The 25,126-nt window shown below is 38.3% G+C and overlaps 1 protein-coding gene across 30 annotated transcripts in view; it reads left to right on the top strand.

Annotated features, from left to right (window-relative positions):
• Window positions 1-25,126, top strand: part of LOC129621292 (uncharacterized) — a 694,734-nt gene that overhangs the window by 443,133 nt on the left and 226,475 nt on the right. For 2 of the 30 annotated variants that reach the window (XR_008699194.1, XM_055537547.1), the window contains one exon: window positions 16,425-17,942. The exons of 22 other annotated variants lie outside the window; for them this stretch is intronic. Coding sequence is in view for 5 of the 8 variants with exons in the window: in XM_055537547.1 (XP_055393522.1) it covers window positions 16,425-16,476 (52 nt within the window). In the remaining 3 variants the exon portion in view is untranslated. Of the gene's footprint in view, window positions 1-8,526; window positions 8,910-16,424; window positions 17,943-25,126 lie in introns of those variants that run through there. 6 more of the 30 variants (XM_055537538.1, XM_055537542.1, XR_008699191.1 and 3 more) reach the window with 5 other exon arrangements.

Here is a 25,126-nt window from a genome sequence, read left to right as displayed (position 1 = left end):
CCTCTACCACCCCCATCTCCTTTTGACTTCAATCTTTACCAGCATCAGGATTTCTTCCCATGAGCTGACTCTTTGCATTAAGTGGCTGAAGTACTGGAACTTCAGTTTCAGCATCAGTCCTTCCAGTAAATATTCAGGGCTGATTTCCTTTAGGATTGACTGGTTTGATCTCCTTGCTGTTCAAGGGACTCTCAAGAGTCTTCTCCAGCATTCTAAAACATCAGTTCTTCAGTTCTCAGCTTTCTTGATGATCCAACTCTGACATCTGTACATGGCTACTAGAAAAACCAAAACTTTTACCATCTGGACTTTTGTTGGCAAAGTCATATCTCTGCTTCTTAATACAATGATATGCTGTCTAGGTTTGTCATAGCTTTCCTTCCAAGGAGCAGGCGTCTTTTAATTTCATGGCTCAGACACCATTCGTGGTGATTTTGGAGCCCAAGAAAATGGTCTGTCACTGCTTCCTCTTTTTCCCATTTTATTTTTTATGAAGTGATGGGACTTGATGCCATGATCTTAGTTTTTTGAATGTTGAGTTTCAAGCCAGCTTTTTCACTTCCTCTTTTTCACCCTCATCAAGAGGCTCCTTAGTTGTTCTTCACTTTCTGCCATTAGAGTGGTATCATCTGCATATCTGAGGTGGTTGATATTTTTTCTGGAAATCTTAATTTCAGTTTGTGATTTATCCAGCCCAGCATTTTACACATGTACTCTACCTGTAAGTCAAGTAAGCAGAGTAGCAATGTATAGCCTTGTCATACTCATTCCCCAATTTTGAACCAGTTTGTTGTCCCATGTCTGGTTCTAACTGTTGCTTCTTGACCCACACATAGGTTTCTGAGGATACAGATAAGGTGGTCTGGTACTTCCATCTCTTTGAGAATTTCCCACAGTTTGTTGTGATCCACATGGTCAAAGGCTTTAGTGTAGTCCATGAAGCAGAAGTAGAAGTTTTTATGGAATTCCTTTGCTTTCTCCATGATCCAACATATGTTGACAACTTGATCTCTGATTCCTTTGCCTTTTTGAAACCCAGCTTGTACATCTGGAAGTTCTTGGTTCATGTACTGCTGAAGCCTAGCTTGAAGAATTTTGAGCATAATATTACTAGCATGTGAAACGAATGCAACTGATGGTAGTTTGAACACTCTTTGGCATTGCCCTTCTTTGGGTTGGAATAAAAACTGACCTTTTCCAGTCTTGTGGCCATTGTTGATATAATTTCCAAATTTGCTGACATACTGAATGCAGCACTTTAACAGCTGTGGTACATATACACAATGGAGTACTACTCAGCCATTAAAAAGAACACATTTGAATCAGTTCTAATGAGGTGGATGAAACTGGAGCCTATTATACAGAGTGAAGTAAGCCAGAAAGAAAAACACCAATACAGTATACTAATGCATATATATGGAATTTAGAAAGATGGTAACAATAACCCTGTGTACGAGACAGCAAAAGAGACACTGATGTATAGAACAGTCTTATGGACTCTGAGAGAGAGGCAGAGGGTGGGAAGATTTGGGAGAATGACATTGAAACATGTGTAATATCATGTATGAAATGAGTTGCCAGTCCAGGTTCGATGCACGATACTGGATGCTTGGGGTTGGTGCACTGGGACGACCCAGAGGGATGGTGTGGGGAGGGAGGAGGGAGGAGGGTTCAGGATGGGGAGCATATGTATACCTGTGGCGGATTCGTTTTGATGTTTGGCAAAACTAATACAGTGTTTGAGGTTTAAAAATAAAATAAAATTAAAAAAAAAATGAAATGGCTTAGCTGAAATTCCATCACCTCCACTAGCTTTGTTCATAGTAATGCTTCCTAAAGCCCACTTGACGTCACACTCCAGGATGTTGGTTCGAGGTGAGTGACCATACCATTGTGGTTATCCAGGTCATTAAAACCTTTTTGAATAGTTCTTCTGTGTATTCTTGCCACCTCTTCTTAGTCTCTTCTGCTTCTATTAGGTCCTCACGGTTTCTGTCCTTAACATGCCCATCCTTGCATGAAATGTTCCCTTCGTATCTCTAATTTCTTGAAGAGATTTCTAGTCTTTCCCATTCTATTGTTTTCCTCTGTTTCTTTGCATTGTTCCTTGAAGGCCTTCTTTTCTCTCCTTACTATCTTCTGGAACTCTGCATTCAGTTGGGTATATCTTTTTTCCTTGTCTTTTGCTTCTCTTCTCCCCTCAACTATTTGTAAAGCCTCCTCAGAGAACCACTTTGCCTTCTTGCATTTCTTTTTCTTTGGAATGATTTTGATCATTGTCTCCTGTACAATGTTATAAACCTCTTTCCACAGTTTTTCAGGCACTCTACCAGATCTAATCTCTTGAATCTATTCATCACCTCCACTGAATAATCATAGGGGATCTGCTTTAAGTTATACATGAATGGCCTAGTGGTTTTCCTACTTTCTTCATTTTAAGCCTGAATTTTGAAATAATGAGCAATAAGTAGCTCATTATCTAAGCCTCAGTCAGCTCCAGGTCTTGTTTTTGCTGACTATATAGAGTTTCTCCATCTTCAGCTGCAAAGAACATAATCAATCTGATTTTGTTATTGACCATCTGGGTGATGTCCATGTGTAGAGTTGTCTCTTGGGTTGTTGGAAAAATGGTGTTTGCTATGACCAGCTTGTTCTCTTCACAAAACTCTGTGAGCCTTTGCCCTGCTTCATTTTGTACTCCAAGGCCAAACTTGTCTGTTATCCCTGGTATCTCTCGACTTCCTGCTTTTGCATTCCAATCCCCTATGATGAAAAGGATATCTCTTTTTGTGTGTGTGTGTGTGTTAGTTCTAGAAGATGTTGTAGGTCTTCATAGAACCATTGAACTTCAGCTTCTTTGGCATCAGTGGTGGGGGCATAGATGTGGATTACTATGGTGTTGAATGGTTTGCCTTGGAAATGAGCTGAGATACCTCTGTTGTTTTGAAAGTTGCACCCAGGTACTGCATTTTGGACTCTATTATTAACTATGGGGGCCACTCCATTTCTTCTAAGGGGTTCTTGCCCATAGTAGGCCGTTCATTTTAGTTCACTGATTCCTAAGATGTCGATGTTTAGTCGACATCAATCTTGCCGTTTCCTGCTTGACCACATCCAATTTATCTTGATTCATGGGCCATATATTCCAGGTTCCTATGCAATATTGTTCTTTACAGTATCAGACTTTACTTTCACCATAGTACTGGTGGTGAACGTAATTCAGTAGGTGACTGAATAAATAAACTGTGGTACAACCAAACAATGATATTTTAGCACTAAAAAGAAATGAGCTTCCAAGCCATGAAAAGGCATAAGGAACCATATATACATATGATTAAGTGAAAGTCAGTGTGAAAAGGCTACATGTGATATGATTCCAACAATATATATTACATTCTGGAAAAGGCATGTGCTGTGCTATGCTTAGTTGCTCCATTGTGTCCGACTCTTTGCGACCCCAAGGACTGTATCCCTCCAGGCTCCTCTGTCCATGGGGATTCTCCAGGCAACAATACTGGAGTGGGTTGCCATGCCCTCCTCTAGGGAATCTTCCCAACCCAGGGATCGAACCCAGGTCTCCCACATTGCAGAAGGATTGATTACCACCTGAGCCCCTAGGGAAAGGCATGGAGACAGTGAAAAGATCAGTGGTTTTCAGGGTGAAAAGGATGATAGGTCAAGCACAGAGGATTTTTAGGGCAGAGAAAATACTCTGTATGATACCATAATCATGGATGCATGTCATTGTTCATTTCTCCAAACCTATAGAATATAAAATATCACGAATTGAACCATAATGTAAACTATGGGTTTGGGAGATGATGTGTCAATCTGATTCATCAAGTGTAACAAATGTACCACTCTGATAGGGTATATGGATAATGGGGAAGGCCATGTATCTGTGGGGACAGGGGCATATAGGAAATTCTGTGCTTTCAATTTTGCTGTAAGCCTGCAAGTAGTCTAAAAAATAATGTCTTAATAAAGAACAAGTAAAACTAGCACAGAAATGCAGGGAATGCCAGATTCCAGGTGACTAGCAAAAGTATTTTAAGGAATGCAGTTGTATTTTTATATAAACTGGTTTATTTAAATTTTGAATAGGTGAAAAGCATTATTTTTCAGCTGAGGATTCATATGTAGCAGACAAGGGTCCAATCACCTGACCTTTTTGACTTTTAATAACATACTGTAATTTTGATGACTATTATTGAATGTGACGTGTGTGTTGCACCGGTTATAAGAAATAACCATGTAGAATGCAGCTGTCATAAAAAAAATGTGCTTAATCATTTTCATTTGATGAATAAGAAAATTATGCCTCTGAACTGTGAATTACAAGATCTCTTGGGAATAAACTATTTGACACAAATGTGACATTTGAAAATGAACTTGCATTAACAGTGTGGTGATTCTGCCAGGTTTCACTGGAATTGTCGATAGTAAATTGGAAAAGAGCTGGGACTAACTTTGCACCCACTGCAGTATCTGTGCTGCTCCTTATCAGGCTCAGTGTCAAATAAACTTCATGAAGACTTAAAGCCTTAGAGATAAGCATCCAATTGAAAATGCTCTCCTATTATGCATTTAAGGCAATGTGATCCTACCTGGTCTCTAAATGGAATTTTAAATGACTGGAACCATTGGGAACTAATTTTCTGCGTTGAATGCTGATTTTCAGGGATCATTCTTATTACAGTTCATTGTAATATTCCATTTAAAAATATTTAGAATTATTTTAAGTGATTTTATAGTTTGGGATTATTGGTAAGAAGATACAAAGTGATTTCTATGGCACAGGCTTATTAAAACCAGCTTATGTTGCTGGTTTTCCTTACCCATAAGAGTTGTTGCCTAGCAAGAATTGTAAGTATGAAAACACCTGATTCCATTTGGCATGCCTGTGATCTGCTTATGGCTTAGACCCAGAGACAAGTGACTTTTGTAAGCAGTCATCTGCTGTGTGCCCTGAAATGATGATTTTTTTAAAAAAATTATTTCACTGAAGTATGGTTGATTGCCAGGAGAAATATCGATGACCTCAGATATGCAGATGATAGCACACTTATGTCAGGGAGCGAAGAAGAACTGAAGAGTCTCTTGATGAAAGTGAAAGAGGAGAGTGAAAACGCTGGCTTAAAACTCAGCATTCAGAAAAGTAAGATCATGGCATCCTGTCCCATCACTTCATGGGAAATAGATGGGGAAACTGTGTCAGACTTTATTTTTCTGGGCTCCAAAATCACTGCAGATGGTGACTGCAGCCATGAAATTAAAAGACATTTGCTCCTTGGAAGAAAAGTTATGACCAACCTAGACAGCATATTAAAAAGCAGAGACATTACTTTTCCAACAAAGGTCTGTGTAGTCAAAGCTATGGTTTTTCCAGTAGTCATGTGTAGATGTGAGAGTTGGACTATAAAGAAAGCTGAGTGCTGAAGAATTCATGCTTTTGAATTGTTGGTGTTGGAGAAAACTCTTGAGAGTCCCTTGGACTGCAAGGAGATCCAACCCATTCATCCTAAAGCAAATCAGTCCTGAATATTCATTGGAAGGACTGATACTGAAGATGAAATTCCAATACTTTGGCCACCTGACGTGATGAACTGACTCATTTGAAAAGACCTTGATGCTGGGAAAGAATGAAGGCGGGAGGAGAAGGGGATGACAGAGGATGAGATGGTTGGATGGGATCACTGACTCAATGGACATGAGTTTGAGTAAATTCCAGGAGTTGGTATGGACAGGGAGGCCTGGTGTGCTGCAGTCCATGGGGTTGCAAAGAGTCAGACACGACTGAGCGACTGAACTGAACTGATATTTGATTTACAATGTTGTGTTAATTTCTGCTGTATAGCAATGTGATACAGCTTTATATATACACACACACGTTCTTTTTCACAGTGTTTTCCATTGTGGCTTATTACAGGATATTGAATATAGTTTCCTGTCCTATAGAGTAGGACCTTGTTGTTTACCCATTCTATATATGACTATGTATAATAACTTGCATCTTCTAACCCCAAACTCTCAATCAATTCCTCCCCCACCCCTTTCTCCCTTGGTTAGACAAGCTCTCTGTGTCTGTAAATCAGTCCTATTTCATAGATATGTTCATTTGTGTCATATTTTAAATTCCACATAAATGGTGTGATATGATATTTGTCTTTCTCTTTCTGACTTCATGTAGTATGATCATTTCTGGGTCAATCCATGTTGCTGCAAGTGGCATCCTTTCATTCTTTTTATGGCTGAGTAGTATTCCATTGTATGTATGTATGTATGCATGGTCCACATCTTTATTCATTCATCTGTCAGTGGACATTTAGGTTGTTTCCATGTCTTGTTGTTCAGTCCCTAAATCATATCTGACTCTTTTCTACCCCATGGACTGCAGCATGCCAGGCATCCCTGTCCTTCACTATCTCCCAGAGTTTGCTCAAACTCACATCCATTGAGTTGATCATGCCATCCAATAATTTCATCCTCTGTTGTCCTCTTCTCCTCATGCCCTCAGTCTTTCCCAGTGTCATGGTCTTTTCCAATGAGTCAGCTCTTCACGTTAGGTGGCCAAAGTATTGAAGCTTCCGCTTCAGCATCAATCTTTCTAGTAAATATTCAGGGTTATTTTCCTTTAGGATTGACTGGTTTGATCTCCTTGCAGTCCAAGGGACTCAGAGTATTCTCCAGCACAATTCAAAAGCATCAATTCTTCAGTGCTCAGGCTTCTTTATGGTCCAACTCCCACATCCGTACATGACTACTGGAAAAAACATAGCTTGGACTATATGAACCTTTGTCAGCAAAGTGATATCTCTGCTTTTTAATACCCTGTGTAGGTTGGCCATAGCTTTCCTTTCAAGGAACAATCATCTTTTAATTTTGTGGCTTCAGTCACATCTGCTGTGATTTTGGAGCCCAAGAAAATAAAAGTATCTCACTGGTTCTCCATCTATTTGGCATGAAGTGATGGGACTGGATGCCGTGATCTTAGTTTTTTGAATGCTGAGTTTTAAGTCAGCTTTTTCACTCTCCTCTTTCACCCTCATCAAGAGGCTCTTTAGTTCCTCTTTGCTTTCTGCTATTAGAGTGATATCATCTGCATATCTCAGGTTGTTGATATTTCTCCTGGCAATCTTAATTCCAGTTTGTGAGTCATCCAGCCCGACATTTCACAAGATGTACTCTGCAAATAAGTTAAGTAAGCAGAGTGACAATATACAGCTTTGACATACTCTTTCCCACTTTTGAACCATTCTATGTTTTGGCTATTGTAAATAGTGCTGCTGTGAACATAGTCTTGCATGTATCTTTTTGAATTATATTTTGTCCAGATATATGCGAAGGAATGGGGTTTTTGGATCATATGGTAACTCTGTTTTTTGTTTTTGGAAATCTTCATGCTGTTTTTCACAATATCTGCATTAATTTTCATCCCCACCAATGGCATAAGAGAGTTCCCTTTTTTCCATATGTTCTCCAACATTTATTTAAAGATGTTTAAATGATGGCCATTCTGACTGGTGTGAGGCGATATTTCATTGTAGTTTTGATTTGCATTTCTCTAATAATTTGGGCTGAAATGATTTAATGCATGTTCCAAGATGGATTGTTCTACTTAAAAGAAAAAAATTAAAGACAATCTGCATCAAGTTTCATTGACCCAATAGCCTCTTGAAGATGATGCTGGAGGAAGAACGTGGCTGAGGCAACTGTTGAGCTGACTGAGGAGTCCCAGCTGATCACTTAGTAGCTGTGTAGTTGGGGCAAAGTCCTTAACCTCTGTGGACCTTAATTTCCTCATGGTGAATTGGGTACAATAATATCTATTTCCAAGAGTTATTTGTGATATGTTTAAAATAACAACATATATGTGAAACTACATTTACAGACAATGAAGTCTTATACAAAAGTTGGGGCAAGACTGGGTCTCAACTGAGTTGCCCCAGGCAACATTGCTGGCAGTGTGAGGAGACAGTTTTGCTCGTCAGAACTTGGGCAGGAGATACGCTGCTGGTATCTAGTGGGCAGAGGCCAGGGGTCCTACAGTCCACACACGACAGCCTCCTGCAGCAAAGAGTGCTCTGGACTCAAATATCAGTAATGGCTGTTGAGAAATGCTGGGTTAAAATTTAAAAACCCAAACTTGTATATAACTCTAAGGAGCTGACTCTCCTAGTTTTTCAATCATCCTTTAAATGCCATATTGATTACTTAATTTACATTTTCATCCCAAATAGACTTAAAATAATAGTATTCACTATAGCACTACAACTTACATTTTGCCTTACATTTTTATTATATTACCACATATGTTCACCTTTCTGTTAAGCTTTATATAAGGAATTATAATTATGAAAGTTCTCTTGAGTTAATTTGTAGGATTCCTGAATTCACAAATACTTTAGTCTTTTAAAAAATATTTGATAGTTTTTATATTAGTTTATTATAAGTCCATCATCCATTATTTGAAAATATTAAACCAAATGTGTTCCAGCATTCAGGATCTTTTTGGATTTCATAAAGGTGCCTCAGTGGTAAAGAATCCACCTGCCAATGCAGAGACACTGGAGGTACAGGTTCAATGCCTGGGTCAGGAAGATCCCCTGAAGGAGGAAATGGCAACCCACTCCAGTATTCTTGCCTGGAAAATTCCATGGACAAAGGAGCCTTGTGGGCTACAGTCCATGGGGTCACAAAAGAGTCAGACATAACTTAGTGACTAAACAACAACAACAATGTCATGCCAACTTTGCATATGTGTGTATTGTGTAATACCTCATCAAGGTCTGGGGCATTGTGCTGCATTCAATAAAATATGTAAATAGTCACATTAAGTGGGTTAAATGTGCTTTATATCAGTTGAGATCATATTTTACCTAAAAGAATTTGGGTTGGGTGTTGTTGCCAAATAAATTGCAAAACAAGGCTTTCAGATTTTAGAGCCTTTGTGAATTTTGAAATTGTAGATGAGATAGTCATGTCCCTTTACTAAGCATAATGCCCCATGTCTCTGCAGTCATGTTGTATCACGAAAAAAAAGCAATAGAGTATATAAATTTTACTATACCACACAGATATGCAGCCCTCTCCCAGTCAGTTCAGTAATTATTGGAAAGGGCATGTACATTTGAAACACACACTGCTTTAATTAACATTCCAAGTTATGCCAGACTATATAAATAAGTGTCCCAATTAATGAGCAGTTGCAACCAATTTTCACAGTTAACAGGGAAAATACACCCTGCAAAATGAAAACACTTGTAGAAAGGATAGAATTTATAACACAAGATGTTTACAAACTATAATTGGATATATACAGTCTGAGAATGAAAGTATTATTAGTGTCTATTTTAATTAATAGTAAATATATATGTTCAGAACTTGACACAGTTTCAGAACAATGTCATTCTGACCATGTGTAATAATACCTTCAGTTCTTACTGTGTTCCCTTATGAATGCTTAAAATTTAAGACTCTCAAAGAAAGGGATAATGGGACAAATACTCAAGAAGTTTGATATATGATAAAATGAATTGGAGATGCAAGAAAATGCTTTTCAAAGTCATTGCTTTCTGCATAAGACTATGGACATGGAATGTGTAGAATTCTTAACTTAGATTTATAAATGAGTATCTTTTTCTCTGGCCTGTTCTTAAGGTTTCTTCACACTGGAGCACATGATATTGAAGTATTTCAGGGCTTTTTCTCCTTATTATTTCCCATATGCTGTAGGAGCCTTGGCCCTGATGGCTACTTCTTGCTTAAGGCAAATGTCTTTGATGTAGGTTTCCTTGAAATCCACTCCATGTTTGAAACCATCCAAAAGGACTTTGGTCTCCAGGAATATGGTAGTAGACAACCTGAAAATACTCCCATTATAAAACATTTATGAGTGTTTAAAATAAAAAATATCTTTTAAGTTCCAGAGCTAGGGACCTAAAAAGTAAAGAACACTTCCAGCTCCTAAAAAATGTACTGGGAAACCAATTCAGGAAGCAGAGGCCTGAAACAGCAGTTTAATGAGGCGCTTAGAATTTTAAGACTTAAATGATGAGAGGAAAAGGGGCTTTGGATAAAGAGAGGATGTTGGAACCGACCTGTGGCGGATTCATTTCAATATTTGGCAAAACCAATACAATATTGTAAAGTTTAAAAATAAAATAAAATTAAAAAAAAATAAAAAGCCAATACCTTCAGAAACCTATACATCATAATATTATGGAGTAGGGGAGAAACGCTAATTGGCTAGGGAATATGACAAAACAAGTTGGTAAAACTTGGTTTTTGACACTGGGTAGAACATGAATATATACCTGTTTCATAAAAACTTGTAGTCAGGACTTCCTTTCACATTTGCCAAATATGTAACCTCAGGATATTAACAAAAATTTTCTTTGGTGTAAACAAAAGAGATGCCTATTGTTTGTACAGAAATAGATAAAGCCCTGGCTATTTTGGTAATGATCCAAAATTACCAAAGTTTCAAGAAAAAAATTGAGAATAACTTAGCAGATATAACAAATACAGGGAATAACCCCCTAAAAATGTAGAGCTATCAGTCATAAACCATAATATAAGTATTAAGATTAGCAAATTAATGAAGAAGGAAAAAATTGGATGTATAAAACAAGATAAAATATTACCAGGCTAATTTTTTGAAATGACATGATTTGTTGCTAGAAATTTAAAAATATTGTTCAGTAGAAGAACTTAAAGATAAAATTAGACAGAGCTTAAGAAGAATTTTGGGCTTCCCTGATGGCTCAGTTGGTAAAGAATCTGCCTGTGATGCAAAAGACTTGGGTTCAATCCCTGGTTCAGGAAGATCCCCTGGAGAAGGAAATGGCAAACCACTCTAGTATGCATGCTTGGGAAATTCTATGGACCCCAGACCATGGGGTCGCAAGAGTCAGACATGACTTAGTGACTAAACCAACCAACCAACACAAGAGGAATTTCATGACCAATAAAGCATATTAGGGGCAGTTATCCAGGATGCAGCCTGAGAGGTAAAAAGATAGAAAATATTGTGAAACATGGATCACTAAATGTTAGGTGAACATATACATCTACAAGTGGGTTCTAGACAGAAAACTGGGAAAATAAAGTGTTAGTCACTCAGTCGTGTCCAACTCTTTGCGACACCATAGACAGTAACCTGCCAGGCTCCTCTGTCCATGGAGATTCTCCATGCAAGAAACTGGAGTGGGTTGCTGTTCCTTTCTCCAGGGGATCTTCCTGACACAGGGATTGAACCCAGGTCTCCTGCATTGCAGGTATATTCTTTATCATCTGAGTCACCAGAGAAGCCCAGAGAAAATTGGGAAAATAGGGGGGATATTATTGAAATAGACTGTGGGAGAGGGAGAGGGTGGGAAGATTTGGGAGAATGGCATTGAAACATGTAAAATATCATGTATGAAATGAGTTGCCAGTCCAGGTTTGATGCACGATACTGGATGCTTGGGGCTGGTGCACTGGGACGACCCAGAGGGATGGTATGGGGAGGGAGGAGGGAGGAGGGTTCAGGATAGGGAACACATGTATACCTGTGGCGGATTCATTTTGATGTTTGGCAAAACTAATACAATTATGTAAAGTTTAAAAATAAAATAAAAGTAAAAAAAAAAAAAAAGAAAGAAAATAGTTGAGAATTTTCCAGATTCTCTCAGATTTTTCACAGACATGACTTCTATGGATTCAATAATTACAATGAATCCAAACACAATATCAATTAAATTCACATTTGGAATATTAAAATTAAGTTGAAGATAACAGAAGACTTTAAAAATACCAGAGTAAATGCTGATGATATACAAAGAGGGTGACAGATGATCAGCTAATTTATCAACAGTTTTAATAGAAATCTTTAAATAGTAGAATGACTTTAGAAGTTATTAATCTGGAATTCTATACATAGGTAAACTACAATTTAAGAACGTAGGCAAAATAATCGTGCTCAGACTCACACTGAGAGTTTCCTAGTAATAGACACTAAAAAAAACCAAAGAATGTAGTAAAGAAAAAAGTCATCTCCAGAAAGGAGGCATGAGAAGCAAAATGGAGTGCTGAGCAAGCAAATTATTAAACATATAGCAAATTAAAATACACATTACAGTTGTGTAAAGCAATAGTGGTAATAAGTGCTTATTTGGGGGTTATAAATCAAGATGGAACTAGAATACTTATGAACAATAACAAATAAGGCCTACAGGAGGCTATCAATTCATTTATTTAATGAGTATTTATGGGTCAGACAAACACTTTGGGTGCAAGAGATTCAGCAGTGAGCAAAACGGCAAAAGTCATGACCCTTGTGGAGATTTCATTTTAGAGGGGAGAGGTAGTCAACTATCAGAGTAAAATTATATAGTATTCCTGGTGAGGATATAGTTAAAGAAAATTTAAAAAACAGAGCAGAAATAAATCCTAAATTGGATGGGTTGCAATTTCAAATAGGAGGTCAGAGTGCACTTCATTGAGAGGGTGACCCTTGAGCAAATCTGAAGGTTGAAAGAGATTCTGGGCACAGAGTAGATGCAAATGTCCCAAGGAAGGAGCTTGCCTGGCATGTTTGAGGAAAAGCTGACTCAGAATAAGCTAGGGAGTCGTGGGAGGTGAAGGTGAAGAGGAATAGGGGGGTAGAAGATGCAGAGAGTTAAATTGGGTGTTAGGATGAGAAACAACACAGGCTTTGGAGAAGAATGACAGGGCAAGAATTACATTTTACGAAGATTTGTCTGGATCCTGTGTTGGCAGGCAAACACAGGAGAAGAAAGAAAGATGGGAGGAAGCGTTAGGACACTACTGTAATAGTCTAGGCAAGAGATGGAGGGTGTGAAGTTTCCATATGGTTCAGAGGAGGTAGAAAGATTGACTAATTTTAGATATCATTAAGCCAAATGGGTATGTTGTCTGACTACTGAACTATATAACATTACCATTCTTGTAAGTTAAAAATGGTCAAATATTAGTAACTTCCTGTGGTTTGATATAACAGAATTTTAATAAAGTTGATGGAAAAGTATCAAAATGTTTAATGAAATGTATTAAAGGAGAACTGGAGAATCACAGAATCACATAAGGTGCAATTTAAATTAAAAGCACAGAGCATGATGGTAAAACCATAAATGTATCAGTATCAAAATATATCCAAAGGGACTAAATTCACCGTTAAAAGACAGAGCTTGCCTGTTCGGAAAAACCAAAACTGCTGTTAAGTTCTTAAGAGAGCCCTAAAACATAAAACACAGAAAGGGGAAAAGTAAAAGCATGAAAAAACTATACTGGGTAAATATTAGCCAAAGGAATACTGGTGAAGCTATATTATTTTTACCAAAAAAAAAAAAAATACACTTTAAGGATAAAAGGGTTGGTATATGATGATAAAGAGAATGGTTCTCAGAAATACATAAAATGACATCTCATGCTCCTAATACCATTTTGAAATATGTATATAGAGAAGAATTGATGAAAATATACAGAAAGTCTAAAAAGTCAATAAGCATGGAGAACTTAATAAACTTCTCTCAGTAATTAGATGAATCAGACCAAATATTTGGTTAGGTTATAAAGGATTTGTATATCACAGTGAACAATACTGATCTTTTATGCCATAAACTAAGTCTCAAAAACACCAGAACTTTGGTATCATGCCAGTCATGTTCTTTGATCACAGTGCAACTAGTAATTGCAAAGGGATAACTTAAAACCCCCAGATTTCTGGAAATTAACAAGTCCTAAATACCTCATAGGGCTTTCCTGGTGGCTCAGTGGTAAAGAACCCACTTGCCAATGCAGGAGATGTGGGTTCAACCCCAACCCCTGGGTCAGAAAGATCCCTGGAGAAGGAGATGGCAACTTACTCCAGTATGCTTGCCTGGGAAATCCAACGGACAGAGGAATCTGGCAGGCTACAGTCCATGGGGTCACAAAAGAGTTGGACACAACTTAGCAATAAACAGCAACAACAAATACCTCATGGGGTGACATTTATAGTTAATAAATGTTAGAAAATACTAGGTATTGCAAATGATTTGACAGCAGTTGCTATCAGATAATGAAAATACTACAAATTTGAGAAATGTAGCAAAAGTAGAATGTAATGGAAATGTGTAGACTATAATTCTTAGGAAGAAGAAAGGCTGAGAATTAGGTAAGCATCTAACTCTGGAAATGAAGTAGAAGACGATCTCTGATAAACACAACAGCAGAAATTATTATAATAAAAAGCAAAGAAACAACAGAGAAGGTCGATAAGACTAAGAGCTGGTATTCTGGAAATAATAATAATCTAATTATTTGATGTGGTTGATCAAGGATAAGGGAAGAAGGCACACATAAACAGTAGTAGAAATGATAAAGACACCATGCTGTGCTTAGTCACTCAGTCATGTCTGACTCTTTGCAACCCATGGACTGTAACCCTCTCCTTTAGCCAGGCTCCTCTGTCCATGGGGATTCTCCACCAAAAATACTGGAGTGAGTTGCCATGCCCTCTTCCAGGGGATCTTCCCAACTCAGGGATCAAACCCAGGTCTCCCTCATTGCATGCAGATTCTTTACCATTTGAGCCACTAGGGAAGCAAAGACACCATAACTCTAGGTAAAATAAAAGAGAAAAGTTAAAATTCTATGGAAAATGTTATACCAATAAATTTGAAAACTTATATGGGATAAACTATTTTCTAGAAAAACATACCAAACTGTCTCAAGAAGAAATGGAAAGCCTTATTAGACATATTAAAAATAAAAATGTGCTCTTCTGTCTCCAAACCCAAGCACCAAGCCTACTTGACTTTATTGGTGAACTCCGGTAAACATTCAAGAAACAGATACTCTCAGTCCAATGCTATGGAAGAAGATCATTGTTAATCTTTAAAAAATATGTATATATCATACTATATATGCTTTTAAATTTAATTTTAGATGTATAGTTAGGCTTTGAAATTCTGTATGTAATCCTGAGACTTTTAGCTGTTCTACTTACCAATTAGTAGAATAAGAATTTCTAGACAACTGAGAACTGTTTATGACATGCAAGTAGATAGAACTCTTATTTTAAAGGTATTTTCAAAGAGGCTATTAGATAAGAATGTATATGCAAGACCACACACAAAAATATATTTACCACTTGTTTGGAATGGACCTTTTTATAATAATTCATATTGGTAGCCATCCTGTTATCATACAACCATTTAGTTGCCCTTGTGTACTTATGTGTAGAAAGTCCTTTGTGAAACATTGTTTTCAAAGGTATAATGTTATCTTTCAAAGAATATAAACTTTAATCTGAAGTCCTTATAAACCAATTATTTCTCATGAAAGATGGCATCCAACCTAGGGTATCCAACTCTACATGTATGTTCAGGAATTTTTTGTCTCTTTCCCCTCTAGATTTAAGTGTATGTTAATAAATTGCTTTAGAAGATTTCTTACCTTCAAAAATCTTGTGAAAGTAATTTTTTTAATGACAATATTATATGTAGTCCAGAAATGAAAAGGCAATTAATTTATAAACAAAACTTACTAATCTAAATGTAAGATTCCTAAATTAAACATTTGGCAATTCAATTTTAGTGGAATATTAAATAAAAATATCTAACCATCAGGTTGGGTTTAGTCTAAGAACTCAAGGTTAATGAACAATTAAATCAAGGATAGATTAAAGGAGACAATTCATATATATAAATAGATGCAATGAACATGTTTGAAAAAATTTAGTATCAATAATGATAGAAATTTCTTATGAAACTATGAATAAATACAATGAATGATATTTACCAAAACCACCCAGGAGTATCATTCTTAAGTACTGTCCACTCACACACCCTCCTTAAGAGGAAAAGCATAAATAAACATGTTTCCTTGTAGTTCCCTTGCATGTGAGTGAAATTTTTACCACTAAACATTTCACTGAGGGTAAAGCCCACTTGAGTGCCTGTTCTTTCTGCAGTGGTTTTAGTCTATAAGTCATGTTGGTGATGCCAAAGCCTAATTTCTTGTTCTTGGAGCAGTTGTTAGGTACTGTCTTTGTTACAAAGTCAGCAGAGTTCTGAGTCCATAATTTCAATTTAGTTTTTTCTGACTCTTAGAGATTTTCCGTAATTTTGATTGAGCTTAGGTCTGTTTTTAAAAGTGAAGTGAAAGTGAAAGTCGCTCAGTCGTGTCCCACTCTTTGTGACCCCATGGACTATATAGTCCTTGGAATTCTCCAGGACAGAATACTAGAGTAGGGAGCATTTCCCTTCTCCAGGGGATCTTCCCAACCCAGAGGTTGAACCCGGGTCTCCTGCACTGCAGGCAGATTCTTTACCAGCTGAATCACAAGGGAAGCCCAAGAATACTGGGGTGGGTAGCCTATCCTTTCTCCAGCCAATCTTCCCGAGCCAGGAACTGAACCAGGGTCTCTTACATTGCAGGTGGATTCTTTACCAACTGAACTATCAGGGAAGACCTGGTATATTGTTATAATTTATCTAGCATCTGGATGTTTTGTGGAAGCTAAGGATGTTTTGTGGACACTAAGCTAAGACTAGAGATCTCTTCAAGAAATTTAGAACTACCAAGGGAATATTTCATGCAAAGATGGGCACAATAAAGGACAGAAATGGTATGGACCTAACAGAAGCAGAAGATATTAAGAAGAGGTGGCAAGAATACACAGAAGAACTACACAAAAATGATCTTCATGACCAAGATAACCACGATGGTGTGATCACTCACCTAGAGCCAGACATCCTGGAATGTGAAGTCAAATGGGCCTTAGGAAGCATCACTATGAACAAAGCTAGTGGAGGTGACGAATTCTGGTTGAGCTATTCCAAATCCTGAAAGATGATGCTGTGAAAGTGCTGCACTCAATATGCCAGCAAATCTGCAAAACTTAGCAGTGACGACAGGACTGGAAAAGGTCAGTTTTCGTTCCAATCCCAAAGAAAGACAATGCCAAAGAATGCTCAAACTACTGCACAATTGCACTCATCTTACTTGCTCGTAAAGTAATGCTCAAAATTCTCCAAGCCAGGCTTCAGCAATATGTGAACCGTGAACTTCCAGATGTTCAAGCAGGATTTAGAAAAGGCAGAGGAACCAGAGATCAAATTGCCAATATCCATTAGATCATTGAAAAAGCAAGAGAGTTCCAGAAAAACATCTACTTCTGCTTTATGGACTATGCCAATGCCTTTGACTGTGTGGATCAGAGCAAACTGGAAAATTCTTCATGAGATGAGAGTACCGGACCACTTTATCTGCCTCCTAAGAAACCTGTATGCAGGTCAAGAAGCAGCAGTTAGAACAGGACATGGAACAACAGACTGGTTCCAAATTGGGAAAGGCGTATATCAAAGCTGTATATTGTCACCCTGCTTATTTAATTTACATGCAAAGTACATCATGTGAAATGCCGGGCTAGATGAAGCACAAGCTGGAATCAAGATTGCTGGGTGAAATATCAATAACCTCAGATATGCAGGTGACACCACCCTTATGATTATGGCAGAAAGTAAAGCACTAAAGAGCCTCTTGAAAGTGAAAGAGGAAAGTGAAAAAGTTGATTTAAAACTCAACATTTAGAAAACTAAGATCATGGCATCTGGTCTCATCACTTCATGGGAAATAGATGGGGAAACAATGGAAACAGTGACAGACTATTATTTTGGGCTCCAGCATCACTGCAGATGGTGACTGCAGCCATGAAATTAAAAGACACTTGTTCCTCGGAAGAAAAGCTATGACCAACCTAGCCAGCATGTTAAAAAAAGCAGAGATATTACTTTGCCAACAAAGGTCCGTCTAGTGAAAGCTATGTTTTTTCCTCATGTATAGATGTGAGGGTTGGACTATAAAGAAAGCTGAGCACCGAAGAATTGATGCTTTTGAACTGTGGTGTTGGAGAAGACTCTTGAGAGTTCCTTGGACTGCAAGGAGATCCAACCAGTCCATCCTAAAGGAAATCAGTCCTGAATATTCATTGGAAGGACTGCTGCTGAAGCTGAAACTCCAATACTTTGGCCACCTGATGTGAAGAACTGACTCACTGGAAAAGACCCTGATGCTGGGAAAGATTGAAGGCAGGAGAAGAAGGGGATGACAGAGGATGAGATGGTTTGATGGCATCACTGACACGATTGACATGAATTTGAGTAGGCTCCGGGAGTTGGTGATGGACATGGAAACCTGGTGTGCTGCAGTCCATGGAGTTACAAAGAGTCAGACATTACTGAGCGACTAAACTGACTGAAACTATTTACAAGAGGTTGGAAATAAAGTAATATAATGTATAGTTTATAAATTATCAGGTAAACACATAGAATTGATGAAAAAATGAGTTTCTGGATTTCACCATTTTCACTCATTCCTCAAAATTGTTTGTAGAAACAACCTTGGATAAGGGCATTATATTCTAAGCATTCTAGGACAGGAACCATGTCATCATCTACTTGCTGATAAGGTTCATCATACTAAGTGCTCTGCTCAGGGCTCAGTATGTGTCTTACTTGCCAGGGGTTATTTTAACTATAAAACCAGCCTTTAGTTTCTACAATTTTGTATAAAATTATACCAAGTCTAAGCTAATATAACTTCAAAGGCATGGGACTTAAACTTATTCTTTCATGTAGCACCAGTAAGTATCTCTAAACCTAACAAATACCATATGATATAAGGCAGATTTTTTAAAAAATTAAAAATTTAATTTTTTCATGAAGTATTTGAAAATAGCCAAAGACTGAAGAATTTGACATCTTTTAAAAGACAGTTCAATCGTATTTCTATGGGTGCATATGTAGAAACTAGGAAAGTGAAGGATATATTTCACCTGTGGTAGAATAAAACATTTCCCAAAAAATGAGTACATATTTGCACTAAGAAAAGGATATATCCTAAGTGTATGTAGATGGTTTTCTCTTGGGGTGCGGATGATGCTTACAATTTCAGTTCAGTTCAGTCGCTCAGTTGTATACAATTCTTTGCGACCCCATGAACCGCAGCACGCCAGGTTTCCATGTCCATCACCAACTCCTGGAGTCTACTCAAACTCATGTCCATCGCGTCAGTGATGCCATCCAACCATCTCATCCTCTGTTGTTCCCTTCTCCTCCTGCCTCCAATCTTTCCCAGCATCAGGGTCTTTTCAAATGAGTTGGTTCTCCGCATCAGGTGCCCAAAGTACTGGAGTCAGCTTCAGCATCAGTCCTTTCAATGAGTATTCAGGACCGATGCTTACAAAGAGAATGCTTTGGATTTTAAGATTCGGTTGGTTCAGTGTGTCACCCAATTGAAAAGAGCACAAAAGGTAGGGGACCAATTGGTATAATTAGTTTGGGTTGGCCTTAATTTTTATTTCTTTTTGTTGTGAACATTATGGTCCAGTAGTTTTCTTATTGTCGAGGCACTTTCTGATCTGCAGCTCTCATCACTATGAATGCTTTGGATGCAACTGGCTCTTGGCTAATTCTGAATTCACTAGAGCCATTAAACAAATAAGTCTATAATGAGGCTTTTTTTTCCCCCACAAACCTTTTATATATCTTCCTCCATAGGACACTTAAAAAGTAATTTAGTGTCAGCTGCAAATCAGCATCTCTACAGAAACCATTATGTTTTTATGTTGCTTGGAGTACTCTAAGAAAAATGCCATTTATGAGGTTAATTAATTAATTTCCAGTTTCCATGTGGTAGCTGACACTTTTGTTTACAGACTCATAATAAGGTCTCACATGACAAATGGAAATATTTGCTATGAGATATACTGTAGTTTACTGTATATAAATTATACCTTTCTATATTCAATTTGTCTATGCTAGTTATGCTCCAAGTTCTTAAAATCTATTTTAGGATGCAAAAGTATATATGGACATTTTAATTTAAGCTTTATCTCTGAATTAATTTTCTCATTATTTTTATCCTTGTGATTGCTAGAGAGTCATTAGTTTTAAAGTGACGAAAAGCAAAATATTTATTGTGACTCTTTATTCTTAAACATTATTTAGAAAATGCTCTGACTTTTCACAAATCCTAGTTGATATCTCCCTCTAGTCTTTTCAGCACACAGAATTTTCCTGCTTTATTAGAGAAGTGAGTAGATTGTAGATACTCGTGGTTGAAAGGTAATCTTTGATCCCCACCACCAACAACTTTTCCTTGTTCTCTAAAGTGATTATTCATGTAAAGGACCATTAAGATACTAAAATCATTACTTGGATTATTAACAAGGCCTCCTAAAGTCTTAGAGATGGATAAACTTGATAAATTCACTGGCTGTTCTGAATGGGCAGTCTCACCAGTCTCATTAGCACAGAAGTCACATTCAGAGGACCACTGAAGTCACTCTTCCCACAAGGATGTTGAAAATGAATGACATGGAGCCCTTTTTGAGGGCATTCACTGTAACAAAATCTCGTAAGTTGTGTCATCTTTCCAGCGCAGTGCCATAATCATGATGGCTGATCTCTATTACTGCAGAAAGTTCAACCAATTTTATCCATATCACTAACAGGATATTCCTGAATGCTTCTGTTTTGGCTACATAAATGTGTTCAGCACTTCTGTCCTTAAATGATAAAGGACTAGGAGTTACATTTTCAACGAAAATGCCCCCATGAATATATGAGTGAGCATCTCAAAGCCTCGAGGACTGTGAAACTAACAATTATGCTTGAAAAACTCCCTGTAGGAAATGCGATGGTTTGCTTTGTTCTGCAGTTCTCTTGTTCCTGTTGTGGGGCTATGATCATCCGTGTTTGAAACTCAAGATGAAGTAGACCTTCATCTTCTATTGAAAGGCCTGACCTTCAGTTTCCTGTGATCCTTTGGTTAAAAGAAATAAAAGGACTTTTTCTTTCCAGTAAGATTGTCTAGCAGGCATTGACAACCTTTTCAATTCCTCTGTCAAGCTAGCGGGGGCATACTGGAGTAAGATATGTCCCTGCTGAGTTACCTTTACCTATGACCTGACATTTTAAGCATTTCTTGTTCCATCCTCTCCCCAGACGTGTAGAATCTTTGTTACTATCCTTTCAGAGTATAGGTAGAGTCTGATAGAAAAGAAATGGAGAATAGACATGGATGGAAAGAAGAGGTAAGAGTAGATGGGTCAAGTGGCAGCTGGAGACAGACCAGGGAGGCTTTCTTTTTCTTACCTGCTGCAATCTTTTCCCCAGATTTGACAAACCTGGGTGGAGAGTTTGGTGTTTGTGCTTATTAATTACATTGGTTTTTAAAAATCTATTATTCTGTGGCAGTGTAAGTCTCCCAGTTTATTTACCTGATAATGTCATTCTATGGTACTAAAAAATGGTGGTTCTCCATCACCACTTATTTCTGAAACACAGATCTTCATTTTTCTGTTATTTTTTTGGTTAAAGCCATTTACTATTTCCTAGTATCTATCTGAGAGAATAAGTTCAAGCTCTTTAGGTCTCTAACATGAGATTTATTTAATTTTTTTCTTCTGATCAGGCCTAACTTACCTTCTTAACTTCTTCCTGTTACTTCTCCCAGCATACTCTGTGCTCCAGCCACAATGATCCATAAGCACACTTGATTAAGGGTTGAGTTTTGTGCTAAGTCAGAGCCAGAGTTCCTTTCCAGTTCCTTTTCACCTTGGCAGCAGCTCTTCATTCTTATATTTAATTCAAATCCCTTTACCTCCATGCCATAGCTCTGTCATTTCTTTCACTTAACATTATGGCAGAAAGTGAAGAGGAAATAAAAAGCCTCTTGATGAAAGTGAAAGTGGAGAGTGAAAAAGTTGGCTTAAACCTCAACATTCAGAAAACGAAGATCATGGCATCCGGTCCCATCACTTCATGGGAAATAGATGGGAAAACAGTGGAAACAGTGTCAGACTTTATTTTTTTGGACTCCAAAATCACTGCATGGTGACTGCAGCCATGAAATTAAAAGATGCTTACTCCTTGGAAGGAAAGTTATGACCAACCTAGATAGCATATTCAAAAGCAGAGACATTACTTTGCCAACAAAGGTCCATCACAGTCAAGGCTATGGTTTTTCCTGTGGTCATGTATGGATGTGAGAGTTGGACTGTGAAGAAAGCTGAGCACCAAAGAGTTGATGCCTTTGAACTGTGGTGTTGGAGAAGACTCTTGAGAGTCCCTTGGACTGCAAGGAGATCCAACCAGTCCATTCTGAAGGAGATCAGCCCTGGGATTTCTTTGGAAGGAATGATGCCAAAGGTGAAACTCCGGTACTTTGGCCACCTCATGCGAAGAGTTGACTCATTGGAAAAGACTCTGATGCTGGGAGGGATTGGGGGCAGGAGGAGAAGGGGACGACAGAGGATGAGATGGCTGGATGGCATCACTGACTTGATGGACGTGAGTCTGAATGAACTCCGGGAGTTGGTGATGGACAGCAGGCCTGGCGTGCTGTGATTCATGGGGTCGCAAAGAGTCGGACATGACTGAGCGACTGAACTGACTGAACATTATTATAGTTGTTGGTCAGTTGTTTCAGTTCAGAGTGATGATTATACTCTTTCATATTACCTCATAATTTTATCCCATTTCCTTGACCATTTCCTTCATGGGTTCAGTCTTTGTCATTTCAATATTTGTGCCAGTTCTCCCTTTATTTTTTAGCTGAGGGTCCAGCAGTATCATCTCTTGATATGTGATGGGTCAATGCTGTTGGTCAGGATACAATATTAATTGCAGAAAGAGAGAGGCCCAGAAAGTGGATAATTTATGTTACAGATGCACTCAGCCCGGTATTATTCAATAGAGAGCTCATCGCCTGAGAGTTGTTGCATGATGGTTGTTCACGCTCATTGAAAGTATAAACTACAAGCGCTTTCATTGGGAGAGAATGTTGTAGTGCTCTGAAAATGTGAAAAATACATATAGCAATATATACAGGTGTATAAATATGTGTTTGGGCTTCCCTGGTGGCTCAGATGGTAAAGAATCCACCTGCAATGCGGGAGACCTGGGTTCAATCCCTGAGTTGGGAAGTTACCCTAGAGGAGGGTGTTGCAACCCACTCCAGTATTCTTTCCTGGAGAATCCCCATGACAAAGGAGCCTGGTGTGCTACAATCCATGGGGTCGCAAAGAGTCGGACATGACTGAGTGATTAAGCACATTCACACACGAGTGTGTGTTTGATTTTTCCCTCTTTTAATAGAGAATACTAAGGGACTAAGGGACAAATTTCTCTTGTGTTGTTGGAAGAGGATGTTTGTTATGACCAGTGCATTTTCTTGGCAAAACTCTATTAGTCTTTGCCCTGCTTCATTGCGTATTCCAAGGCCAAATTTGCCTGTTACTCCAGGTGTTTCTTGACTTCCTACTTTTGCATTCCAGTCCCCTATAATGAAAACGACATCTTTTTTGGGTGTTAGTTCTAAAAGGTCTTGTAGGTCTTCAATGAACCATTCAACTTCAGCTTCTTCAGCGTTACTGGTTGGGGCATAGACTTGGATTACTGTGATATTGAATGGTTTGCCTTGGAAACGAACAGAGATCATTCTGTCGTTTTTGAGATTGCATCCAAGTACTGCATTTCGGACTCTTTTGTTGACCATGATGGCTACTCCATTTCTTCTGAGGGATTCCTGCCTGCAGTAGTAGATATAATGGTCATCTGAGTTAAACTCACCCATTCCAGTCCATTTCAGTTCGCTGATTCCTAGAATGTCGACATTCACTCTTGCCATCTCTTGTTTGACCACTTCCAATTTGCCTTGATTCATGGACCTGACATTCCAGGTTTCTATGCAACACTGCTCTTTACAGCATCGGACCTTGCTTCTATCACCAGTTACATCCACAGCTGGGTATTCTTTTTGCTTTGGCTCCATCCCTTCATTCTTTCTGAAGTTATTTCTCCACTGATCTCTAGTAGCATATTGGGCACCTACTGACCTGGGGAGTTTCTCTTTCAGTATCCTATCATTTTGCCTTTTCATATTGTTCATGGGGTTCTCAAGTCAAGAATACTGAAGTGGTTTGCCATTCCCTTCTCCAGTGGACCACATTCTGTCAGACATTGTACAGGAGATAGGGATCAAGACCATCCCCATGGAAAAGAAATGCAAAAAGCAAAATGGCTGTCTAGGGAGGCCTTACAAGTAGCTGTGAAAAGAAGAGAAGCAAAAAAACAAAGGAGAAAAGGAAAGATATAAACATCTGAATGCAGAGTTCCAAAGAATAGCAAGAAGAGATAAGAAAGCGTTCTTCAGTGATCAATGCAAAGAAATAGAGGAAAACAACAGAATGGGAAAGACTAGAGATCTCTTCAAGAAAATCAGAGATACCAACGGAACATTTCATGCAAAGATGGGCTCAAAAAAGGACAGAAATGGTATGGACCTAACAGAAGCAGAAGATATTAAGAAGAGGTGGCAAGAATACACAGAAGAACTGTACAAAAAAGATCTCATGACCCAGATAATCACGATGGTGTGATCACTGACCTAGAGCCAGACATCCTGGAATGTGAAGTCAAGTGGGCCTTAGAAAGCATCACTATGAACAAAGCTAGTGGAGGTGATAGAATTCCAGTTGAGCTATTCCAAATCCTGAAAGATGATGCTGTGAAAGTGCTGCACTCAATATGCCAGCAAATTTGGAAAACTCAGCAGTGGCCACAGGACTGGAAAAGGTCAGTTTTCATTCCAATCCCAAAGAAAGGCAATGCCAAAGAATGCTCAAACTACCGCACAATTGCACTCATCTCACACGCTAGTAAAGTAATGCTCAAAATTCTCCAAGCCAGGCTTCAGCAATATGTGAACCGTGAACTTCCTGATGTTCAAGCTGATTTTAGAAAAGGCAGAGGAACCAGAGATCAAATTGCCTACATCCGATGGATCATGGAAAAAGCAAGAGAGTTCCAGAAAAACATCTATTTCTGCTTTATTGACTATGCCAAAGCCTTTGACTATGTGGATCACAATAAACTATGGAAAATTCTGAAAGAGATGGGAGTACCAGACCACCTGATCTGCCTCTTGAGAAATTTGTATGCATGGAACAACAGACTGGTTCCAAATAGGAAAAGGACTATGTCAAGGCTGTATATTGTCACCCTGTTTATTTAACTTATATGCAGAGTACATCATAAGAAACGCTGGACTGGAAGAAACACAAGCTAGAATC

Source organism: Bubalus kerabau, chromosome 10, assembly GCF_029407905.1.
Source record: "Bubalus kerabau isolate K-KA32 ecotype Philippines breed swamp buffalo chromosome 10, PCC_UOA_SB_1v2, whole genome shotgun sequence".
NCBI classification, from domain to species: domain Eukaryota; kingdom Metazoa; phylum Chordata; class Mammalia; order Artiodactyla; family Bovidae; genus Bubalus; species Bubalus kerabau.
The sequence above is the reverse complement of the archived record's forward strand: the minus strand, read 5'-3'. Positions and strand labels throughout refer to the sequence as shown.